The sequence below is a fragment of the Pelodiscus sinensis genome, chromosome 12 (genome assembly GCF_049634645.1).
Source record: "Pelodiscus sinensis isolate JC-2024 chromosome 12, ASM4963464v1, whole genome shotgun sequence".
NCBI classification, from domain to species: Eukaryota; Metazoa; Chordata; order Testudines; family Trionychidae; genus Pelodiscus; species Pelodiscus sinensis.
In genome coordinates, this window is record NC_134722.1 from 20,761,194 (window position 1) to 20,784,955 (window position 23,762).

The 23,762-nt window shown below is 39.6% G+C and overlaps 1 protein-coding gene across 4 annotated transcripts in view; it reads left to right on the top strand.

Moving 5' to 3' along the window:
* GARRE1 (granule associated Rac and RHOG effector 1) overlaps positions 1 to 23,762 on the top strand; it is a 99,025-nt gene that overhangs the window by 54,212 nt on the left and 21,051 nt on the right. For all 4 annotated transcript variants that reach the window (XM_075940084.1, XM_075940086.1, XM_075940085.1 and 1 more), the window contains 5 exons: positions 14,769 to 14,975; positions 16,927 to 17,067; positions 17,322 to 17,417; positions 17,552 to 17,713; positions 18,317 to 18,475. In XM_075940084.1, coding sequence (XP_075796199.1) covers positions 14,769 to 14,975; positions 16,927 to 17,067; positions 17,322 to 17,417; positions 17,552 to 17,713; positions 18,317 to 18,475 — 765 coding nt within the window. The remainder of the gene's footprint in view (positions 1 to 14,768; positions 14,976 to 16,926; positions 17,068 to 17,321; positions 17,418 to 17,551; positions 17,714 to 18,316; positions 18,476 to 23,762) is intronic.

Here is a 23,762-nt window from a genome sequence, read left to right on the forward strand (position 1 = left end):
ATGTGTCTAGAAACTGTTCTGGTTATAGATCTTTGTCTGCTGGTCACTTTTTGTCTCTTTGAAATGACTTTATCTAATCAGTGATTGCTGTCTTTTGAACAATAATTACAGAATAGACTTGGGTCAGCAAGTAGGGTACTAGCTCCAGTGTAAACAGATATCAAGACAACAATGTAGAAAAATGGAAATATTTGAAGGGGGTAGAAACCCTTTGAAAATTCAAAGGAAACTTTTCTTGGATTGTTTTCTAAACAAAAATAGTAGTCTCATCTATTCTGTTTTGCTGTTGTTTCTATTTATTCTATTTTAAATTCACTAACGTAAATGTTGACATGTGTGGTTAAATTGAAGATTGCTCTCAAATAATGAAGTTATGTGAAAAAAGCAAGTTACTGTGCCAACACTCCTGTTTCTTGATAGTTTTTTCTTCGGTACTGAAAGAAAGAGTAGCCCCTAGCTGACACTAAATTTTGAGTGTTACAGAGAGAGATTTTAATTCTTCAAAAAGATTGCTGAGGTGCAGGATTATTGGGTAGAATAAAATTAATTTTTCCTTTTGGAAGAAATTATACATTTTATTCAATTATTGTACACTCACTACCTTTAAGTCTTTTGCAGTTTGGGAAATGCTAGATTTGAAATTGCAGTCATCATTGAAGCTGATCCTGTGCAATAAGATCTCACACTAAATCTTTCTGCTTAGGGCTATGCCTGATATTGGATAAATATGCCCAATCAATTTAGTTCTGTTGACTCCTATTCTAAAAACATGGAGCTCAATAACATACATTCCTTTGCTGCGTAAGACCGCATATTAGGTGTTTTGTGTTTATAATTTAAAATGTGACATTGTTTATTTTATATAGCTAGATCTTTGTTTGAACTTTTATAAGATGCTTGTATGTCTAAATTCTTGGATGTAGTCTTAAGAAAAAAATAGTGGAAGGGTTATATAGTTATTCTGCATAATACTTTTCCAGGTAGTCTGATACCTCAATTGAATGACTTTTATATACTGTGTAGAGTGAAGTAGAAATATCTATATTCTATACAACTCTTAATGTAACATTAAGATTACTCCTTTTTATGCAATATTTAAATAAAATTTTAATTATATTCTGTTAAAAATGTAAATATCTCAGAATGCTTTTGAATACATTGATTGCCCTTAATATGTCTAATTTCTTATGAAGATCTGAGTCAGAATTTGGGAGTGATAACTTTTTATACTTTATTCCAAGGAATCCATTCTAAAATCCCGATTCTGCAAATATTTTATACTGCCTAAGTTCTGATACTACACTCATCACCATAATGTGTGAGCTATGTCCAGTAATGCATTAAGCAACATGGCTGTCATGTGTTATGTATTCTTGCATCCTCTCCCCAGGGGAGAAGTGCGTGCAATAGTTGATTTGATTTTGGTAATGATTTTTAATATATGTTGCTGTATGTTTGTTAGAGAAGTCAAGGTCAAAGAAATGTGCCTTGCATTTGGAATGGAAGATGGTAAAATGCTGGGAAGTTGGTCCTTAGTTCTTGAGGGAGTTTATTTCATAGTCTTGGACCAGAGTCTCAAAAAGTTCTGTCTCCCATACAGATAAGATGTACTCTTATTGTAGAGAATGCCATTGAGACAGAGGAGTGTAGTTGTTGCCCACAGTTTTTATCCTGAAAGTTTATGTAGTCTTCTAGCTATCTGGAGAAGGGGCCATACAATGTTTTGAAGTTGATTAGCATTCTGTGATAAGCCAGTGTGGATGGATTCATGTGCTTGCATTTCTGCAGAGATGTTTTTCAGTATTGTGTGTTAGTTGGAGTTTGTGTTGTAGGCTTCAAGCCTAGGTGCATAATATTGTAATTCAATCGAGAGTTGACAAAGACATGCATAACAAAGGCAAAGTCATCTGCCAGGATAAGATGAAGTCTCCTAGCCAACCAGAGATGGCAGGAAGCATTACTGGCAGATATACAAAATTGTTTAGGATAGTCAAGACAGAAGCAGATTGTGAGGGACTCCAAGAAGATCTCACCAAACTGAGTGATTGGGCAACAAAATGGCAAATTAAATTTAATGTGGATAAGTGTAAAGTAATGCACATCGGGAAAAATAACCCCAACTATACGTACAGTATGATGGGGGCTAATTTGGCTACGACAAATCAGGAAAGAGATCTTGGAGTTATCATGGACAGTTCTCTGAAAACTTCCACGCAGTGTGCAGCGGCGGTCAAAAAGGCAAATAGGATGCTAGGAATTATTAGGAAAGGGATAGAAAATAAGACACAGATATCTTACTGCCCCTGTATAAAACTATGGTACGCCCACATCTTGAATACTGTGTACAGATGTGGTCTCCTCACCTCAAAAAAGATATTTTGGCCTTGGAAAGGGTTCAGAAAAGGGCAACTAAAATGATTAGGGGTTTGGAACAGGTCTTATATGAGGAGAGGTTAAAGCAACTGGGACTTTTCAGTTTAGAAAAGAGGAGACTGAGGGGGGGATATGATAGAGGTATATAAAATCATGAGTGGTGTGGAGAGGGTGGATAAAGAAAAGTTATTTATTAGTTCCCTAAATAGAAGAACTAGAGGACACCAAATGAAATTAATGGGTAGCAGGTTTAAAACTAATAAAAGAAAGTTCTTCTTCACACAGCGCGTAGTCAACCTGTGGAACTCCTTGCCTTAGGAGACTGTGAAGGCTAGGACTATAATAGAGTTTAAAGAGAAGCTAGATAATTTCATGGAGGTTAGGTCCATAAAAGGCTATTAGCCAGGGGATAAAACGGTGTCCTTGGCCTCCGTTTGTCAGAGGCTGGAGAGGGATGGAAGGAGACAAATCGCTTGATCATTGTCTTCAGTCCAACCTCTCTGGGGCACCTGGTGCTGGCCACTGTTGGTAGACAGGATACTGGGCTAGATGGACCTTTGGTCTGACCCAGTACGGCCGTTCTTATGTTCTTATATGGTTTTGCAGAGCTTAATGTCAGTGAGGAGTCCAAGAATACATCAGAATTAGAGACTGAAATGTCCAATTACATGTGTTGATCTTCAAAAAAGGGAGAAACCCCATGCTTGGCTGCAAACTCTTGGAAATATTTTCTTCTGCCTACCAGCATCATCTCTGTTTTATTGTGTTCAGCTTTATCTAGATATGCAGCCTACTTTACATGAGTGAAGTCTCATTGACTTAATTTTGTTCTGGTATGGTGGTAAATCTAAGAATAATTTTATGTTGAGCAGTTCAAATTATTTTTGTCTTTAGGGCACTTAATACTATTGTTTCTGAAATTAACAACATCTTCAAATATTATCTTTATTTTTTTCTCTACACCAGTCACAGTGTATTGAAGAGCTCATCTTTTGGATTTTAGCAGTGGGGTGCTAGCTAAACTAGTAAAATAAATTCATTTTAAATTTAGTGATGGAGAGAGAATTTATTAAAATCAAATGTCACCCTTTCAGCTGTAAATATCCTTCCCTTTTCTCATCTTCCTCTGTTTTATTTCCATTTAGCTAATCCCCCTCCTAACCACATTATCCATCCAAATATCATGGAACTAACATGACATTTGCTCTTATGTTGATCACTTTGCTTATATGTTATGTCCCTATCTTGTCCATAGGTTTGTTAGCTCTTTGGGCAGGAACAGCCTACTACTGTTTTTGGGCAGTGCCTAGTGCAAGGGGGCCCTGAATCTGGTTTGTTCCTGGGCACTGCTGTAATAAACATGATTACTATTACCAATACTACTGTTGTAGTAGAGGGCCAAGTTCTTATTGTAGAAATGGAAGACCAGTTCACTGATTTCTAACAAGTTATTAAGGATATATAATTTACAGAGAACCATGTCATTTATTGAGGACTTGGGGCTATCAGCCCCATGGAGCTGACAGCTTGCAACCCACATGTAGTTGCCTTGTGACCCTGTTTGAGAAAACGTGATCTAGAAAGAACAACCTTTTATTTTCAGTATTGAGTTACCTTTATATACAGCTGCATTTACTCCCCACATGGCTACAGGTCTTGCCAGTCTTACTACTGTATTAGTTCAAGAAAGATCTGGATAGGAAATGCAAAACTTTCTGGAAGGAGAGGAGACACAGAATCAGCTTGCTGAGGCTGCGTGGATCCAAAGAGCGAGGAAAACTTAATTTTCTGGAAGTTTAACATGTAACACACAAGATTGGCTTTACTGCACAGAGTGACAAAGGGAAAGTGACCTAACATGACTCCTCTCTTACCTGATAAATTAATTCCCTTCTATTTGGCAACATGGGAAAATCTAACGAGGGACGAGCCAGCAATTTAAAAAGAAACAACACAAGACTTAGCCAGTACTCAGCCTTTAGATCTATCTGTTTGTGAAGATCCCATCTACAAGATATCGTAAGAGAAAAGATTCTTATCTCAGGAAGTGCTTCAAAGAAGATAACTGAAATTATTTAATGTACTACTACTATGAAAAGGGACACTTTTTTAAAAAACAAAAACAGCCATGAACAAGGCATTGCTAGGCTTATTTTCAGTCTCACTGATTCAATATCAAATCTCCTGAGTTGACAGGTAAATATAGCATTTCTAGTTTCCTTTAGACATAACTGCTAATAGTTTGAAGGTGAAATGAGGCCACTTGTACCCACTCATTGTCCCTGAAGGCTAGTGATGTTGCAGACACATTAAGAGACTTATTTGGGCTTTAGAATCAATTATTGGTGGTGATACATTTGAAGGAAAGTATTTATATGGACTTGGGGTCAAGAACAAAAGTCATCTTTTCATTTGTAAATTCTGTATATTTGGTCTAGATTCTGAGAGACAATAAAAATCTAACCCCGTTATGCCAATATTCAGTCACTTTTCAAGAGTAAAACTTCACCTTATATTGTATAGAGATTTTACATATATTTGCAGACTACATACATTTGAGAGAGACACTAACTTTGTGAAATATGGTTCTTTATCTCAGAGATTACAAAAAGGGGGGGGGGGGAACAGCCATTCAGGGGAGGGGATTGGTAAACTAAGATTTGTGGGGAAAAAATCTTAGTCTTGCATTTACACCCTATTATCCAATGCGACATGTTTCTAAATAATTTATGACTGTCCTGAGCCTGGAAATATGGTTGTTGTTGCCCTTTCTTGTGTATAATGTTATAAATGCTAAAAATTAGATTAAAATGTTTCTTGATATTGGATTTTGAATAGTTCTTAGTAGTCAGCACACAGTTTCTGGATTTTTATTCAAACCTATAGTTTTACAGTGATTCTTCTTCAGTAAATATGGCTAATACTTTTTCCCCATGCTCACAAATTAGTTGAAAATCCTTTTACGGGTTGAACCTCGCTAACCAGAGCGTCCCAGTGAAGGGCTGATGGCTGGGACCCGTGCAGGCTGACAAGACAGCAGGCTGCCAGCAGTTGTGTTCCCTGGTGGGGCTGAGAGCCTAGCACATTGCAGCTGGACTGCCCATCAGGGCCAGTGGCAAAATCTGGCCAGTAAGTGGGCCATGGCTAGGAAGCCAGTAGCAGGGGATCCAGAAATGAGTTCCCCTGGTCTGGCAAAATCCCTTATCTGAGACCGGTCAGGTCCCAAAGGTGCCTGACCAGGGATGTCCAACCTGTACTCATTCTCAGTTTGCATATTAGTAAGTCATTAGCTTTAGCTGACAGTCATTGATGAAAAAGCTGATGTGAGCCTAAATGTCTGTTATAGCAAAATTATAATTCAGTTGAACAATTATAATATTACATGTGGTTCACTTAGTCACTTGCTGTGTTTTAAACTTCCAGTAGCAAAATAGTACTTTGCTAATGATTTCTTTACCATACAAATCAGGCTAGTTACACTGCTGCCTTGGTACAACAACATCCATTGTGAGCAGATGTCCCGGGCAGCACAGTGAGAAGACGCTTGGGAATATGATACAGAGAAAATCCTGTAGAGTTCAAACTAGTTTTACATTGAGTTGTGTGTTATCTAAAATCTCATATAGAAAGGATTATTATATAGTGTTCATTAAAGTATATGAAGTTACTTTATAATCTACAATAGTCAATCAATTTCAGACTTTAATTACATCTGAAAATAATTTTAATCAGCAAAATAAAACCAAAACACTATATATATGAACAGCTGTCTGAAAGGGAGAACAGAGGTATGAGGAAATTCTAAAAACTCAAAGATTTTGAACAGTTAAAACTCATCTGCTATCACTTCCAAAATACTAAGTGAAAATTCTGTGTAAAGCTTCATTTTGGCATGTAAAGCAATATGACATAGTGAATATGGACCTGGACTAGGATTTGAAGACCTAAATTTAGTGCCTGGCTCAGTTCTGTGCTATGACTTTAGAGAAGTCGCTTCATCTGTGTGTTAATCTGTACCCTCCCCACAGTTTAATAGCCTTCCTTCATTTACATTATAAGGTTCTTAGGACAGAGGACTGTCTTTTGCTGTGTGTTTTGTATAGTGGTCTACAGTGGGGTTCTGAGCTCAGTTATGGAGTCTGGTGCAACATTAATAGAGTGATTACTTGATTGCTAGAAGTCACTGTTACCATCCCATTTTTCCCTGTAGATACTATGGGCACATCTACACTACATGGAAGATTGATGCTGCTGTGGGCAATCTTCCGGGTTTTGATGTAGTGGGTGTAGTATAGATAGACACACTAAATCAAACTCAAAGGGCACCCCTGTCAGCACCAGTAGTCCCACTCCTCGCAAGAAGCCCATGGGAGTGTTTGCTCCTGATGACCTCCCGCTGTGTGGACGGAAATGTAAGATACGTTGACTTCAGCTATGTAATTTATATAGCTGGAGTTGTGTATCTTACTTTGACTTTATCATGTAGTGTATAGGCCAGACCTTTATATCTGAGTGAAGCACTTAAGCTCCCCTTTAAATAACCAAAATACATAGTTAAAATGATTGGATTGGAAAATGCCATTATTCTGTTTGTTCAAAGTAGTAAGCTGGAACTGTCTTTAAATAGTTCAGTTCCACTTCTCAAATTACAAAACTGTACCTTCAGGATCAAAACATCTTATGGCTTTCTTCCCCTAAGATATTGGAGGGAAAAAAACAATACAAAGATTTCCTGAAGGGTCACAGACTAATATGTAGTACACCAAGCAAAACAGTAAGATGGCATTATGGAAAACACATTGTATGCCTTCATGTGGTATTAAAATAAAGAGTGTTGCCTTAAATTGATGTACTTCTACATGAGCACTATGCCCCCATACAGAGAGCTAATTTTAATGGTTCAGGGAAGTCTTTTTGTTTTTTGTTTTGTTTTGTTAAATAGAAAATTTAGTCTTTTTGTTTTTTGTTTTGTTTTGTTAAATAGAAAATTTAGTCTTGATGCAGAGACATTGGCTCATGCAATAATCTTTAATTTCAGTTCTTTACATTACAATTTACTTGCGTATTCATAACTTTTGGATTTTTTAAAGTAGGACTGAGAATTTGATCAAAAAATACTTGGTCAGTTGGTCAAAAATTGTCAAATAATATCAAAATGTCAACTCTTTTAAAGCACTAATGTATTACAACAGTAACTATAACAACAACAACAAAATAGACTTTGATCTTAATTTGATTTAGCCTTAGATACTTGCGCGTAATAAAAAATGTACTTAGCTGAGTTATTTTTAACTAAGAAAAATGTGAAACCTAATGAAATAAAATTCAAAAAAAAATTGTCTTTTTTAGCAGTGGTAGATTAGCATTTAAATGTGAATGTTCAAAATTGAATGGTTACAAAAGAAAAATGAAATTAAACAAAGTAAACACATAGCAATTATAAAAGAAAATGTCATTTTAAAGTGCACTTATGTTAGCTAGGCAGCTAGCCAACTCTTCAAGCAACTTAATGTCTGTACATCTTCTCTCTGTATGTTTGGGGAGGAGATTTAATGACTAAGCCTTCTTTTCCATTCCCTTCTGAGTGAATTTCTGCACGTTTAATCTAGTCCGTTTATATTGTAACCCCTTGGGGGCAGGGACCATATCTTTTAATTTGCTTCTTTTTTTTTAAATTGCTGTGTACATTGATGGCCAGATATACAAATAAAGGTATACATACATACCACTTTCAATTCACTTTTTTTCTCAGCATATGTTGTTAATATGCAGTAAAATGAGTGATCATAGTATTTAAACAGGTTTACTAGCCCATTGCATCATGAAGCAAGGCCGGCACTTACATCAAGGAATTCTTGCCAGAATATTTGATCATGATCAAATTATAGCTAGTACATTGACTAATCAATTTACTGGTTTACTAAGTCTATTTATAAATTATTTTATAAATCATTACATTTTAAAAAGATTACAAAGTATCAGCAACTAACTAAATCATCTTCTACAAATGGTTTTGAGTTACATTTTCTGTTTTTCCCCCAAATACGTAACCACAAAATAAACCTTCAGTAGATACCTTCAGGCATCTCCACCCTAATTTGAAGTGGCAGGTGTCATTTTGCTTTTGTTGCATAGTCATCATTTCTCTTGTATATGTTCTACCTTACCATCTGCCTTGGAAAAGACATAAGCAGTCTGATTTAGACATTCTTCCCAAATGAGGCCAACTGTATAAACTTGCTATAAAGCTTTCTCTATACTTTTGTACTGATTTTGAAGAAGCTCATTAATTTATGAATCCTAACTTTCGTAACATATTAGCAACTAGATACACTTTTAAAATGTGTGTGCTGTGTTTTAAATTGCCTTTCCTATCTAAAAAGAGAAACATATTTTAAAATATGCTAAATTTGAAAGTATGACTTTTCTATTGTAGAAGGCATACAAGGGAAGACAGAACTCCCCAAAAATCACATAGTCATTATTTTATCCTTCTTCGTGTCTTGCCTCAGTACTGTGATGTCTGAGAATTACTGCCACAAACAGTGGTTGAACAGGTAGTGAGCTTTTACCGTATTTTCCGGCGTATAAGGCTACTGGGCGTATAAGACAACCCCCTAATTTTTTAGTTAAAAGATAGGGTTTCATCTTATACCCCAGCGCCCCTCTGCCTCCCCGGCTTTGCTCCCGGTGTCCCTGGTCTGCTGGAGACGGTCCCCAGCAGACCAGAGGCACCGGGAGCAAAGCCGGCGCGCCTGGGATGCCCCGCCACCGGCTTCCCCTGAGGCTTTGCAAAGCCGCGGATGGGCCCCGCCGCCGGCTTCCCCCGAGGCTTTGCAAAGCCGCGGAGGGGCTCCGGCGGCGGGGCAGCCCAGGCGCGCCGGGGCTATCCCGCCGCCGGCTTCCCCCGAGGCTTTGCAAAGCCGCATACCCGGCGTATAAGACGACCCCCGATTTTTGGGGGATGTTTTTTAACATCAAAAGTCATCTTATACGCCGGAAAATACGGTATCTATTATTTGTTATGCAAAAGCATTCTTGTTTTACTGTTCATTTATCCTTCCCTTCCAGCCACTTATTTTTCATACACCTTCTTGCGTCTTGTCATAACTCAAAATTGTAAGATCTCTGTGGAAAGGGACTTTAAGAAATGTTTTATGCAGTGCCCAGAACAAAGGGTTTCTGGTCTTGATGTGGAGGACCCTTTGTGCTACAGTAATAGAAATTTGGAAAAATCAGTTGCTGAATGTGTTGAAATGGAAAAGTGTGATCTTCAAGGCCTGCTAGAAAGGAACTGGGATTATTTAATCTGCAGAAGAGAAGAATGAGGGGGGATTTTATAGCAGCCTTCAACTATCTGTATGGGGAGGGGAGGTACAAAGAGGATGGACCTAGGCTACTCTCAGTGATGACAGATGACAGAACAAGAAGCAATGGTCTCAAGTCACAGCGGAGGAAGTAGATTTTGGATACTGGGAAAAACTATTTCACTATTTTGGTCTCTTCTAACCAAAATCTATGATTCACAGTTGCTTCTTGCATGGTGTCGATGTGACCATCACTGACTCTCTACTCTCCCATTCCCTCTTTCATGGCAGGGTATGTATTTTTGCAAGCCTATCACTAGAAGCTGTACAGAGGAAGCAGAGCCTCGATAGATCCTGCAAATGCCAATAGTTAAGGGAAGGATGTTTTGTGCCAGCATTTCTCAAACTGTGGGTGAGGATCCCAAAGTGGGTCATAACTCCCCTTGGCGTTTTCAGGGACAGGTTAGACTTGCTGGGATCTGGGTCTGAAGTTGGATCCCCACTGTCTAGGACCAAAGCTTGGAGGCTTCAGCCCTAGATAGCAGGGTTCAGGTTGCAAGTCCCCTGCTTGGGGCTGAAGCCCTTGAACTCCAGCTTAGGCCCTCCCAATCGAGGGAAGTGAATTTTGGACAGACTCAGGCTTCGATCCCCTCTCATGGCCATGGTGCAATGAAGTTTGAGAACCTTTGTTCTACACAGTATGTCTCCAACAGCCACACTATTTGCACCTGTCCAAACATCATGCCAGATTCCTCTACACAAGATTGTTGAGCCATTGAGATAAGAAGTATTTGAGTCTTCATGATGACCAAGCAAAGTATAGGAATGGTATAAAGTGGTGGGGACTTTTTTGTTAAAGATAAGTGTTTTCAAGGACACAGAAACCTTTTTCCATCATATCCGGAACATCCAAGATTCCAGAAAAGGAGGCTGAGGCTATTTTATCATTTACAAATTGTGGAAAATCAAGCCGGTTCCTATTTAATAGATATTCTCAAGAATCCAATCCATTCCCTTTGTAGTTCCTAGCAGGAAAACTCAAGTCCCAAAGGAATGAGCAAAGAAGAATAAGTTTGGAATGGTGACAATGGCTGTTTTAATTAGGGATGTAAAATCCTGTTAAATCAGTTAACCAGTTGAATTATAAATTTAACCAATAAGCGCTTTAATGGGTGAGAGCAGGGGGATGCTCTGAGCTGGCAGGGCTGGAGTGGCCCTCCCTCCCGCCCAGGCTGCCAGTTAACCGTAATCAGTAATCATCAACTGGTTAACCATTGACACCCCTAATTTTAACTCTGCCATACATAACTGCCCAGTTTTAATAGATTGAGCAGAATCTTATTGGAGGCAAAAGATGGGTGCTGTATATGTCTCATCCACAGAAATCAGTCAAATAAAAGAGAGACAAGCTTTTGAGTTTTCACAGAGCTCTTCTTTATAGGGTTGCCAGGTGTCCGGTATTGAACCGAACAGTCCGGGGTTGTGGTTTTTTTTTTTTTTTTGCGTAACAACCCTCGGGGTCCTTTTTTCCCCTCAACAACTTTGGTCTCCCCCCTTTTTTTTCCTCAACAGAATTTTTCCCCTGATGGAGGTTTTTTTTTTCTCTTCAGTAGCTCCTGAAATTTCAATAGAAAACTTTACAATTTTGTAATCAAGCAAGTTGGTGTTTTGTTCTTAATGTCTGTGGAATTCTTTTTTAATACAGCAGACTACACTTGCAGAGGTCAGTCATAGTATCAGAACTGTTTCATGTTATATGTTGTACAAAGAGGGGAAATGATTGAACCAGAATGGAATGTCAAAAGGAGACTGGCTGCAATGGAAAACAAAAATTGCCACTGGTAAAGTTCTGTTAAAGTAGATTATTAATGCATATAACTGTTAGAGTGACTCCAGCATTTTGCCAGTACGATCACTGTAGCTAAATATTTTTATTGAAAAAGAATGTAACTGAAAATAAGCCAGATAACTTCTTGTTCTCCAAGACAGAATGCCTTTGTACACTGTTTGTACATTTTATGCATTCTTCCTAAAATGGTGCAGCAGTTTAGCTCTGGTACGCTTTTTGTGAAGAAGGTAAAATGTATATAAACATTTCTGCATTCATATTTATTCACCTTCTCTCTGGGGCAACTACAGTAAAACTAAAAGAAAAGAAACTGTGTGAAGTTTATCCATATTTATATTTATAACAAGTGTATATGCTTGTATACCAAAAAATAGCAGTTTTAAATATTTAATATTTTAATATTAATAGTTTAGATTACAGCTGTAATCTTCACTTCTTATCTTCTTGAAAGTCACAAGGATTCATTAATACTGTTTTTTCATTACTTGTATTTCTGTAATACATAAAGGCCTCCTCTGAGGCTTAGACCTTATTGTGTTAGGCGTTCTATAGATACATATAAGGCATGGTCCATTCCCTGTATGATGTATAGTCTAAATAGAAGAGAGACAAAAGATGTGAGAGAGGAAACAGAGGCATAGAGGGAGAGCGTTAGACTTTCCAGAGTTAGAAAGTGGGGGTATGTCTACACTAGAGAAGTTTTTTTTTTCGGAAAAAGGCTGTTTTTCCGAAAAACTTCATTTATGTCCACACTGCAATCACGTTCTTTTGAAAAAAATCAAAAGAACAGAAGGGTTTTTCCAGCATTGGAAAACCTCTTTCTACGAAGAAGAAGCCTTTTTTTCCGAAATACCTCTTTTTCGGATAAAGGCATGTGTGGACGGGGAAGAGGGAATTCTTTTGAAAGAACGGGAAAGAGGAAAAATAACAGGAAAGAGGAAAAAGAAGAGGAAAAAAATGACTCCATCCATAGTAATCACAGCTTACATGAGAGATAGCGTCCATTCAGAGTGGATGCTATCTTTCGAAAAAGCAGATCACTTCTTCGATGCGCTTTGGAAGTGTGTACAATCTCTTTCTGAAGAAGTTTTTTGGGAAGATATCTTCTGGAAAAACTTCTGAAAGAAGCCTGCAGTCTAGACGTAGCCTGGATAAGTGGAGGAGCTGGGAATAAAGCTTGTATGTTCCAAATTCTAGTCCAGTACACTACCCATTTGAATTACTTTCTGCTGTAACTTTGAAAACATTTACTGCTCTGGTACGTAAAATCTGCGCTATCCGAAACTTAAGCATCTGGAAAACTGTAGAATCCGGCAAATTTTTGACTCCGGCAAAAGCAAAAGGAAACTGGCCCTTTAAGTACTCCTGGGGGAGGTATGCAGCACATAACTGGGGGAGGGGCGAACGGCAGCTGGAAGCAAGCATTTCCGCTCCCCCCATGGCTCCTGGCACCCTTTATGTTGCAAGCCTTTATGCCCCACCCCCATTTATGGCAGACTCCTAACTATAGAATATTCCTGTTTGTTCTTATCCCTGCATTCTCTGTTCTGTTGGAAGCTTGTACTTACCCTCCCATGCTGACTGCAGGTGCATTTTGCTTATTCCAATAGTAGGCATGTGTGGTTAGCGCAAGCATAATCCTGGGTTGCCATATTGATAAGGGGAAAGGGGAAAATGACAGAGGGAGATTTACAAAGAAAAGAGACAGCAAATCCAGTGTCTGGGATTTGGAACCTATCTGAGTTAGGAGTTTGAATCTCTCATTCTATGTGCTTGCAAAAGCTAGAGTGGTCATAGATACAGCATCTGTAATCTATTTGGGCATGGGGGAGGGAGAGAATAATGTAACTGGCTTTCTAGACCAGCAGTGGGCAATCTAGTCTAGTGAGTGGGCTGCATAAATGGCTCTCCTTCATCTCAGGGGCCCTCAAGATTGTTGTAACCAAGATGGTCTCCTGGGATAGGACAGTTTTGCTAACTGCATTTGCATACCTAGAATTTGAGTTATGTGCCGCTTAAACCATAGCAAAGTTCTGATTGGATGCAGAGAGAGCACACTGCTCTTAGAGTCAGTGTGGTGTGCCATCAGCAAGCCCCTTACTTGACATGCCCCTGCTTTATGTGCAAGTCACTTTAGTATTCCTGGTAGGGGAAAAAACTATGCAGATGGAAAACAGTGGAATCTGGCAACCCTGTGCGTGGGCAGAGGTAGACAAAATGTCTTGTTGGCCAGCGTGGGATCTGGTGTAAGCTGGGATTGCTTCAGTACCAACTTGCTCTGGATTCTGGACCTATCCTCTCTGCGGCTCTGCAGTTTAAATGCAGTTTGCATGCCCAGCTTCTACTACATTTAAACTGCAGAGCTGCAGTGGCCCCTTATCAACTAATGGTGTACTTGACACAAATATTATTGAGTACATGATTAGTCATTTACTCACTATTAACATTCTTAGCTCTTTCTTTTCCTGTCAGATGATGTCAGAGATAAGGTTGTCAGTTTGTACAAGTTCTTCCAGGTGAACGTACTACCAGATCAGTCAAAATTACTCTCCAAAGAAGCCAAAAAAAATAAAAGTTCAGTCTCTCAAATGTCAAAAGATTTTTTCACATATATTTCTGATGATTTTCTAAGCAGAATATCAAACTTAATTATCAGCCTTTTAATATGGTAATAAGCTTGGTTTATATTGATGTAACTAAAGTAGATTTTATATGTTGGGCCAACATTGTAGGAGAGTGTGACTCATCACATACAAGTGATGCTTTAATGTACGGTAGACATTTTTCCTCTGAGACTAAACAGTCTTATACAATGTATTTCTTTTATATACTTGATATGGCTATGTAGTTGAATCAGCTTTTCAGATTTGCATTCTTGAAAAAACCATGACTTGAGAACATGAGTGTTGTAAAGATGATACAGAAAAAGTTTATACTAAGCAGATACAATTTTTATTTTATGAAATATCATGTAACTTACGAGCTTTTGAGTAATACATATAATACCAGTGTTCGGAAGTAACTCTTAAGTGTTTTAAGCACATATTTAAGCTTTAGCTATGATTTAATATTGATGATGGTTTGATTGTGAAGCATTATTAAAAAAAGAAAAAAAAAAGCTCTTCATTGATCCATCTGAGTTTAGGAACTTGATTCATTTGCTTGAATTAAACATCAGGATTCATTGACCAAAAATAACCCCAAACGCACTCCTGAATTTTGTTTCTTTTCTTTCATAGTTACTTGGACGATGTTTCTTGACAGTGATGCAGGTTCACTTTCAGTTTTTGTCACAAGCTTTGCAGAAAGTCCAGCCAGTGGCACACTCTTGTTTTGCTGAAGCTGTAGCTCAGGAAAGGAAGAATGCTACTGGGATGGGAAATTCTAATTTGAGCCCCACAACTGAACTAGAGGATTCAGTACGATCGTGGAGAGGAGCTGCAGAGGTATGGATGCCTTGCGTAGGCATGCGCAGCACATTTCATTAGGGTGTGCACCCAAAGATTTTTTTTTTAAATGTACTCTTTGACCCCCATTAGCCACGCCTCTGGAGGCAACACTCTCAGGGCAAGATGGAAACATGACCAGAAGTAAAAGGTGTCACGTGACATCCCCCCCCCCCCCCGCCAAGGACTTTTCCCACCATTCTCCTACCAACAGTGATTAGTTTGGCCCCCACCAAGCCCCCCACATGCAACTATGCTGCAATTGCATTAACCCAGTGTGTGTGACATTAACTCGGGGGTGGAGAGGCTGGAGGAAGTAAGAGTTTCCTCCCATGAGCAGAATGAATTTTGTGTTGTGCACCAGTACTGAGTTCATGTGGCTTTATTTGGATGTGCAACTGTGGCACCCAAGTTATTAATGAATATCTTATAAATGTCTACCTTTTCCCTCTGCTGCCATGTCTCCTCCCCTTGCTCCATCAGCTCCCCTGGTGCCTGCTGCCCCCAACCCCTCACCCTCCTCTGCTGTCCTGATGCCTGCCCTTCTCACTGCCCTCAGCCTTCCTGAGACCTGCCCCCCTCCACCAGTCCTTCACTCCCTCCTGTGACCACTCCTCCAGTAGCCCCACTCTGATCATGTGAGCTATCCCTCCTCATCCCCTCTTCTAACACCTCCCTCTACACACCAGCCCTGCCTCTCTCCTCTGGTGCTGGTCCTTCCCCTGCAGGTGTCTGCCCTTCTGCTTCACCCCCCGAATCCCCTGGCACCTGCACCTTCCCAGTGCCTCCCCCTTCCCTCACTGCCCCTGCCCCCTTTGCCCTCTTTTCCCCTGATCCCCACCCCCTCAGCACCCTCTGTCCCTGTTCCCCTCATGCCCCTGTGCCCTCACACACGCCTTGATCCATCCTCACCTTCCTCATGCCCACCCCTTCTTTCAAGCCTTCTCCCAGCACTTTCCCCCCTCTAGCCCCTAATGCCCTTACCCTCTTGTCTCCTAGCATCACCCTGTCCCCCCCCTCCCTCTGACACCTCCCCTCCTGGCTCCTGCCCTTTTCCTCATTGTCTCCACTTACCCCTTCCCTCCCCCCCTTGCATTTCTCTCTCATCCACCCTGTCCCTTGGTGCCTTCCCTTTTCTTTTCCTGACCTACCCCCCTCCCATCAGCACAGGTCCCTTCCTCTCCTACCCCTTCTCCCTATTTTTCCCCCCTCTCTTCTCCCTCCCCTCCCCCTCCTCTCGCCTACCTTCTGCCTTCCAGTTTGCAGGGTGGGAGTCTGCTGTGATCGGACCTCAGAAGTCCCCGCAGCTCAGGCTCCAGACCACGTACTGGACCTGGAGCTGGGCTGCTTGGCATTCGCAGCCTCGGCCCAGCCGCCGTCCCGCCTCTAGCCAGGCTGTGCTCCCTCACGCCCCGCTTGGCGCGTCTCCTTCCACAATCTGTGGCTTGGCCGTTTTTAAAAACTTTGCTGCAACGCCATGCCAATGTGGCACTGCCCCCTCCAGCACGCCGTGCGTGACCCCACCCCCCGGCTCCTCCCAATGCTGCCGCCTGGGTTGATGGCTTCCCTTTCCCCGGCCTGGTACTTTCCCCAGCCGGGGTCAGCTTGCTGGCCTCCTTGCCGGCGCTCCTACCGGCTCCGGTGCAGGAGTGCGGAGTCCAGTGGCTCTGTCCCACCAGGCCAGTCCGCTTCTGCATTAGGGTGTGCCTAGGCACACCCTGTGCACACGCCTATGATGCCTTGCTTTCAATTAAGTTGAATATTTCATCTTTTTAATAGGCAACTTTGAAATTAGTTGCCCTAATATGCAAACCTCTTCATATTTGTTTTGTATTAAAGGGACACTGAAGCTGAATTTAGTCCACTAAACTTGAATTGTGTTCTATATATAGATTTTTTCCAATGTTGAACCAATACTGTGCCTTATTTCTGATTATGCCTTATCATAAAGGCCACATCTCGGCTGAGAGAAAGAGGCTGCGATGGGTGTTTGGCTGGGATTGAGGTTCAGCAACTCTTCTGCTCACAAAGTGTGGCAATCCCTGAGCATCAGCTGAAAGAACTGAACATGAAAATTGACAGTGCTTTGCAGGTTAGTTACCTTAATTATCTCATTTTTTCCACATCTCTACTACAGTCAGGAGGTGGGGAATTGAAGCAGGGAAGGAATGTGTTACACAAAAACATGTAGCTCAATCAACTGAAAAAATGTTGTGACTTTGCTGTATTACTGTCTGTAGAAGATCGTGGATGTGCTGAGAAACATACCAATGTAAATTCATAGGCATGCTTTGCATCACTTGTTGATTATGGCTAACTTGTTTCTTAACCATTTTATAATATCAGGCATATAAAATCGCTTTGGAGAGTTTAGGCCATTGTGAGTATGCAATGAAGGCTGGCTTCCATTTGAATCCAAAAGCTATTGAAGCAAGTTTGCAGGTAAGAACCAATATGCTTTTTTTTCCCTCTGAAAATGAATGATAAAAAGTGGTAATTCCTTAAATTTTGTTCTTTATTAGCTTTTTATTTTCTCTGTCCTCTTCTGCTCATTGATCAATATTTTTGTCTTCAAGGGCTGTTGTAGTGAAGCTGAAGCCCAACAAACGGGAAGGAGACAGACTCCACCTCAGCCAATTCAGTGTGAACTTCCCACTGTACCTGTTCAGATCGGATCCCATTTTCTAAAAGGAATATCCTTTAATGAGTCTGCAGCAGAAAATCTGAAGCTGAAAACGGTAATGATCCTAAATCTAGCTTCTTGTAGAATTCGGTATTATGCAGTATTAAATTATAAATTATAAATGTAAATCAGTCATGTCAAATGCATTCAAAGGGTATTCACTGAGCTAGTGGAAAAATGGATTTCTAAATTGGGAGAGGGAGGCAAGATGAGAGTGTCATCCAAAAATTATTTGGATATTTATATCAGCATTTTCACCTTTTCAAGGTAAACTTAGCTCCCTATTTCTAGAAAAGTTAAAAATTGATTGCATTTTGAATTTTCAATTTGCAGTGTGTCTCATGCAGTGCTCTGTTGTATACTCTGGTTATCAAACTAATTTCCATATTTCAGTTTATATAGATGCATTTTATAATTTAGACTGTTTACAGGTAGCAAATATTTCAGGTTGAGAGCTGTTATATTTAACACTATGATGTGTATTTAATTTCCTTGAATGTGTCGTTCTGACAAATCTAAATGACAAGATGAGGACATTTGGGAACATTTTGTTTCCTGTTTATAACTTCAAAATATACATGCAGTAGTAGATTTTTTTTCAGATATATTTTATGCTGTTTTGAATCGTGTGTGTGTGACAGGCTTTTGTGACTTGCAGCACACGATGTTACAACTGATCAAAGAAGCTGGTTGCCATAATGGACTTACACCCCGGGATGACTCTCCTGTTACTGAAGTACTAAATCAGGTTTGCCCTTCTACTTGGCGGGGAGCCTGCAAGACTGCTGTACAGCTATTATTTGGCCAAGCTGGACTGGTAAGTAACTGTGGCCAATGGGGACAGATCAGCAGTAAGCAAACTATTTTTAAAGCTATATTTGAACAATAATACCTCTTCTCTTAAAGAAAAACAGATCATTTGGGCTGGTAGAACAAGGTGCTGAGCAATTTGTAGGACTGGGACCACTCCTTCCCTCCCCCGTCCCACTGCTACTTTTGCCCAGCGCAAGCCTGCTGATGGCTTGGAACCCTACTCAGCTGGAGGCTACCAACTCCTTGCCCACTTAGGCTGGGAGCCAGCAGCCCTCCCGCTCACCCATTTAGTCAGTTAACTGGTTAAATGTAACATTTAGCCAGTTAATAAAGGTAATTTTACATCCCTACAGAAATTTTAAAATCAAATAGGAAGCTGCTGTTTTTACAACCTAATGTAGATTAGGACACAAGAAATGCAACTCCCATTTTAATGCATGGTAAAATCAGGACACTACCACATTAAAAAAAATTGTACAACAACTTTGAAAATCCTGTTTTTCACAACTCAGCTGGATTTCCTGTTTAATTGGCAGTAAAATGTTCTCCCCTTCGGATATCAGCAAAATGGCAATTCCAATTCCAATGGAAATACTTGTGCTATTCATCAGTAAAATATTTTTAGAATAGTTTGGATATTGTTTTAAGATTTGGATGTTTTCATAAGAAAACATTGTATCTATGGCATGACTAATCATTGCAGTCTTTTTATTTAATTAAGTGTACTGCTGTTTATTTATGATAAGTGGTTTCTTTTAGGCTATTGTGAATATTCAATATACTGGGTCAGTAAAATGGGAGCCGCTTTCTTTTAACAATGCAACAGGAAATACATGAGTGATGTGTGTTTTAAAAGTGTAAGAATTTGTCAACTTCTTTTAAAGCCAGTACTAGGTAACAGAATCAAACTTCAGTCTAATTGTTGAATCTCTGTTAATGGTCTTTTATTTGGTGTACAACCATAGCACAGAATGATCAAGTTGATTTGAATCGCTGATAAAAAAGATGCATATTGCTACATATCTTTGTAAGGTCAGATATTGCATCTGTATAGGCAAATGAAGTAGCTGATTTGTAAATGGCTTTGACTTACCTTCATTCTTAGTTTATAAAAGCATTTATTTTAGTACTATAGAGTTGACATAGCTGCTGATAGGAACCTATGTAGCACAGAAGGGTTTCTTTTTGGGTGTAGAGGAAGGTGGTGGTGGTGGTGGTAGTATAGTAAGATTGTTTATTTGTCTCATTCTGATTGTGTGTTTGAGGAAGAAATACTTTAAAAATGTTAGATACAAGATGGGTTAGAGTGGGGCAGAGCTGTTCTTGGGAGCGGTTAGGTGACTTCTCCTGGAGAGGAAGTTTGGTGCTCAATAGCAGTAGGGTATGAGAAATCACAGCTGGGGGAGAAAAGGGCAGCTCTGCCACCATTAAAGTGTTGCTATTATGAGAGATCTATGCTGGTAGCAGGGAGATACATTGTCATAGAACTCTTTTGAGTATAATCCAAGCCAAAATTAAACTTCCCTTTTTTAGCAATAACTTGGTAAAAATCATGAATAACTCTATTTGCTGCTGGCATCAGTTATCTAAAAGCAGAGGCCTTTCATATTTGGAGACACTACCAAGATGCATAACAATAAGCAGTGGTAGATCTTTCAGTCTTGTAAGCCTTATCTTCTTATGCTCCGGTCTTACTCTTGGTTTGTTATGCCTTTATGCCTTCCCCTACTGCGCTCTCCTTCTAAATGACACTGTAATCTCTTAGAAGATTGGATTTGCCATTTTTGCTTAGCGACTGCTTTCACATCTGTGGTGCTATGTAAAAATAATTCAGCAAAATTAAATTACATTTACATACAATTTTATGTGATGATGACAGATTCTATTTTTTTCCTTTAGAGTGTTTTCTGGGTGGGGTGAGAGAGGAAACACCTGTAAAACAAGAACAATAGCTGTGCCATGAACAGGAAGCTATTTCCTAAGTAACCATCAAGTTGGGTGTGAGAAACATGTGTTCACTATATTTTGAATTTATTTTTTTCAAAAGTCAGATAAAGGAATCAGGAGTTAGGCATAGCATACCCTTCATTTTACTGTTTTTAGAAACTAATATATTTGTATTGGCTGAGATTTATGAGTTAACTTGCTATCTAAGTGCTAAATAAAACAGCGTAGGACAGTCTCATGAAGCTTTAGTTTACTCTATATTTAGTATATATTTTGGCCACACATGTTGTGAAAAGATTGGAAAGCAAAATGAAGTGTAACTTGTAAACTGATTATTTGGGGTTTTATTGTCTTACTATGTCAGATAACCGAAAAAGAACAAGAAAAACTTAAAAAACAACCCATAGTCTTGTAGCACCTTAAAGACTAACAAAACATGTAGATGGTATCATGAGCTTTCATGGGCAAAACCCACTTCTTCTGATGTCTGGAGTATAAGAAGTCCAGATCCAAGAATAAATAAGAGAAGTGGGGAGGGGGAGAAGGGAAAAGGGCAGAAGAAGAAGAGACAGGTGAGTAGATAGTGCAAACAGTTACAAGAGGCTGTTAAGAACCATTAGCACCTCCATTGTTTGGTTGGTTGGTTTAAATCATTAAAAGGTGGAAGATAGTGTGCAAGCCATCCTATACCCCTTCAGACAATTAGCATAAGAATTAAACATGTGAATGAAGTTAAGTTCCAATCCTTCTCTGTGTATTTGGCTTGTGGAATTGGTCTGAAACAAAACAGCGACTTGGAGATCCATTAATGAGTGTCCAGGAAGATTAAAGTGTTCTCCAACAGGTTTTTGGGTGTTGCCTTTTCGGATATCAGATTTGTATCCATTAAATCTTTCCCATAGATATTGTCCAGTTTGGCCAATATACATTGCAGTGGGGCGTTGCTGCCATTTGATAGCATAGATCACATTAGTGGATGTGCAGTTAAATGAGTCTTTGATTTGGTAACTGATGTCATTGGATCCAGTGATGAAATCACTGGTATACAGAGTTGGCACCGGGGCTGCACGGGTGGGTTCCTGGATGATTATGATGGAGGCGTGTTGCATGGCTACTGTCAAGAATTTGTTGGAGGCTAGGGCGTTGTCTGTAAGTGAGAACTGGCCTTTCTCCCAAGGCCTCTTAGAGTGAGGGGTCATTTTCTAGGATAAGTTGTAGATTGTTGATAATGTGTTGGAGGGGTTTAAGTTGTGGACTGTAGGTCTTAAGTGGAATTCTGTTGTTTTTTCTTCTGGGCCTGTCTGGGTACTTAGTCCTCACCCACAACTACTTCTAATTTGGAGACAATTTATATCTTCAAGTCGGTGGCACAGCCATGGGCACCTGCATGGCACCACAATATGCTAACATTTTATGGCTGATCTTGAACAACTTTTCCTCAGCTCTCACCCCCTAAGACCTTTACTTTACTTATGCTACATCGATGACATCTTTATCATATGGACCCACGGGGAAAGAAACCCTTAAAGAATTTCACAGGGATTTCAACAACTTCCACCCCACCATCAACCTCAGCCTGGATCAGTCCACGTGAGAAATTTACTACCTTCACACCACAGTACTATTAAATGATGGACAAATTTCCTCCACCCTATACCGGAAACCTGCCAACCGCTATTCTTACCTTCATGCCTCTAGCTTCCATCCCAGACACATTTCCCAATCTATTGTTTACAGCCAAACCCTAAGATACAACCATATTTGCTCCAGTCCCACAGACAGAGACAAACACCTACAGGATCTATATATAGCATTCTTAAAACTGAAATACTCACCCGGTGAAGTGAAAAAACAGATCGACAGAGCCAGAAAAGTACCCAGACATGAACTACTTCAGGGCAGGCCCAGAAGAGTCTTTCTTTTTCTTTCCCCTTGTCTCCCTCCTCCCCCCCCCCCCTTCCCTTATTTATTCTTGGATCTGGACTTATTATACTCCGGTCATCTGAAGAAGTGGGTTTTGCCAATGAAAGCTCATGATACCATCTACATGTTTTGTTAGTCTTTAAGGTGCTACTAGACTATTTGTTGTTGTGTTAATTTTTGCCTGTTATAGACTAACTCAGTTACCCCCCTTGAGAAAAAGAACAGTTAAGGTATTCAATATTTGTACGTTAAGTACCTGATCTTCAGATTTAAATCATCTGAAGTTGACAACTCAACACTTCTGAAAATTGCATTATAAATTTTCAAACTATATTTAAATGTTCTGATGTTCACCAAGATTTAGCATGCTGCACTCGGTTGAACTCCGCCCATTGTGATTGACAATTCCGGATTTTTGCATATTCAATGGTACAGTCCAGCTTTGTTTGTGCTGCTCCAATAATGCAAAGCAACTGGAAACCCAATTTGACTGTCCAGGTCTGCATTATTGGAAAGATACTAGTTTTGTTTTTTATTTTTAATGTAAGGATATGTCTGAGTAAACCATAGTGCTTAATGTCTACATGGAAGCACTGTCTGTATTAATGGAAGAGATTTTCCATTGGCATAATAATCAGCCTCTCCAAGAGGCGATAACTACTTTGATGGAGCAATTTTTCTGTCAACCTAATGCTGTCTGCACCTGGAGTTAGGTTGGCATAGGTGCAGCTCTCAGGTGTGTACATTTTTGCACCTTTGAGAGCTGTAACTATTCTGATATAAGTTCCTAGTGCTGACCAGTCCTCCGAGTGAGTCTAATGTTAATTTTTCAAAAGGAAAATTCAAAAGCACAGCACTACGTTTCCTAAGAATCCATCTCCTATGTTTGTTTATACATGAGCAGTGACTTATTTGTTTGTAGCATTGCCTGAGTTCCAGTCTCTTATCAAAACATTGATGTTAGTCCTGTTGAGTTGATACTTCTGTAGTAATGGTGAAGCTGCATTTTGTGAATGCTTTTCTATATTATTGTCAGATTGAATGAATCCCCCTCCCCCTTTTGAACAGCACTAGCACATGGATTTAAGATGTTTTCTTTTTAGTTTGTCAGGAAAAAATCAAACTATGACTTTTCTTAATTGGATGTCATGTATGGTGGGGATAAAATTAAAGTTTAATAATAATCAGGGTAGTTTTGTATTAGCATATCTCTCTGCCATTAGCACAGTGTTGTTATAACAGCAACATCCTAACTTCTGGTAATTTCTGTACCCAAAATATCATAACCTTGGCCAAATGTTGAGGATTACTTTTTATGTTTGTAAATTGGGTCTGAGTGAAGCAAGATTTGCTTTTGAATTACATAATCTAAGTTGCGGGGTGGTATCTGTCTATTGAATACTAGGAATAAATCATTCATA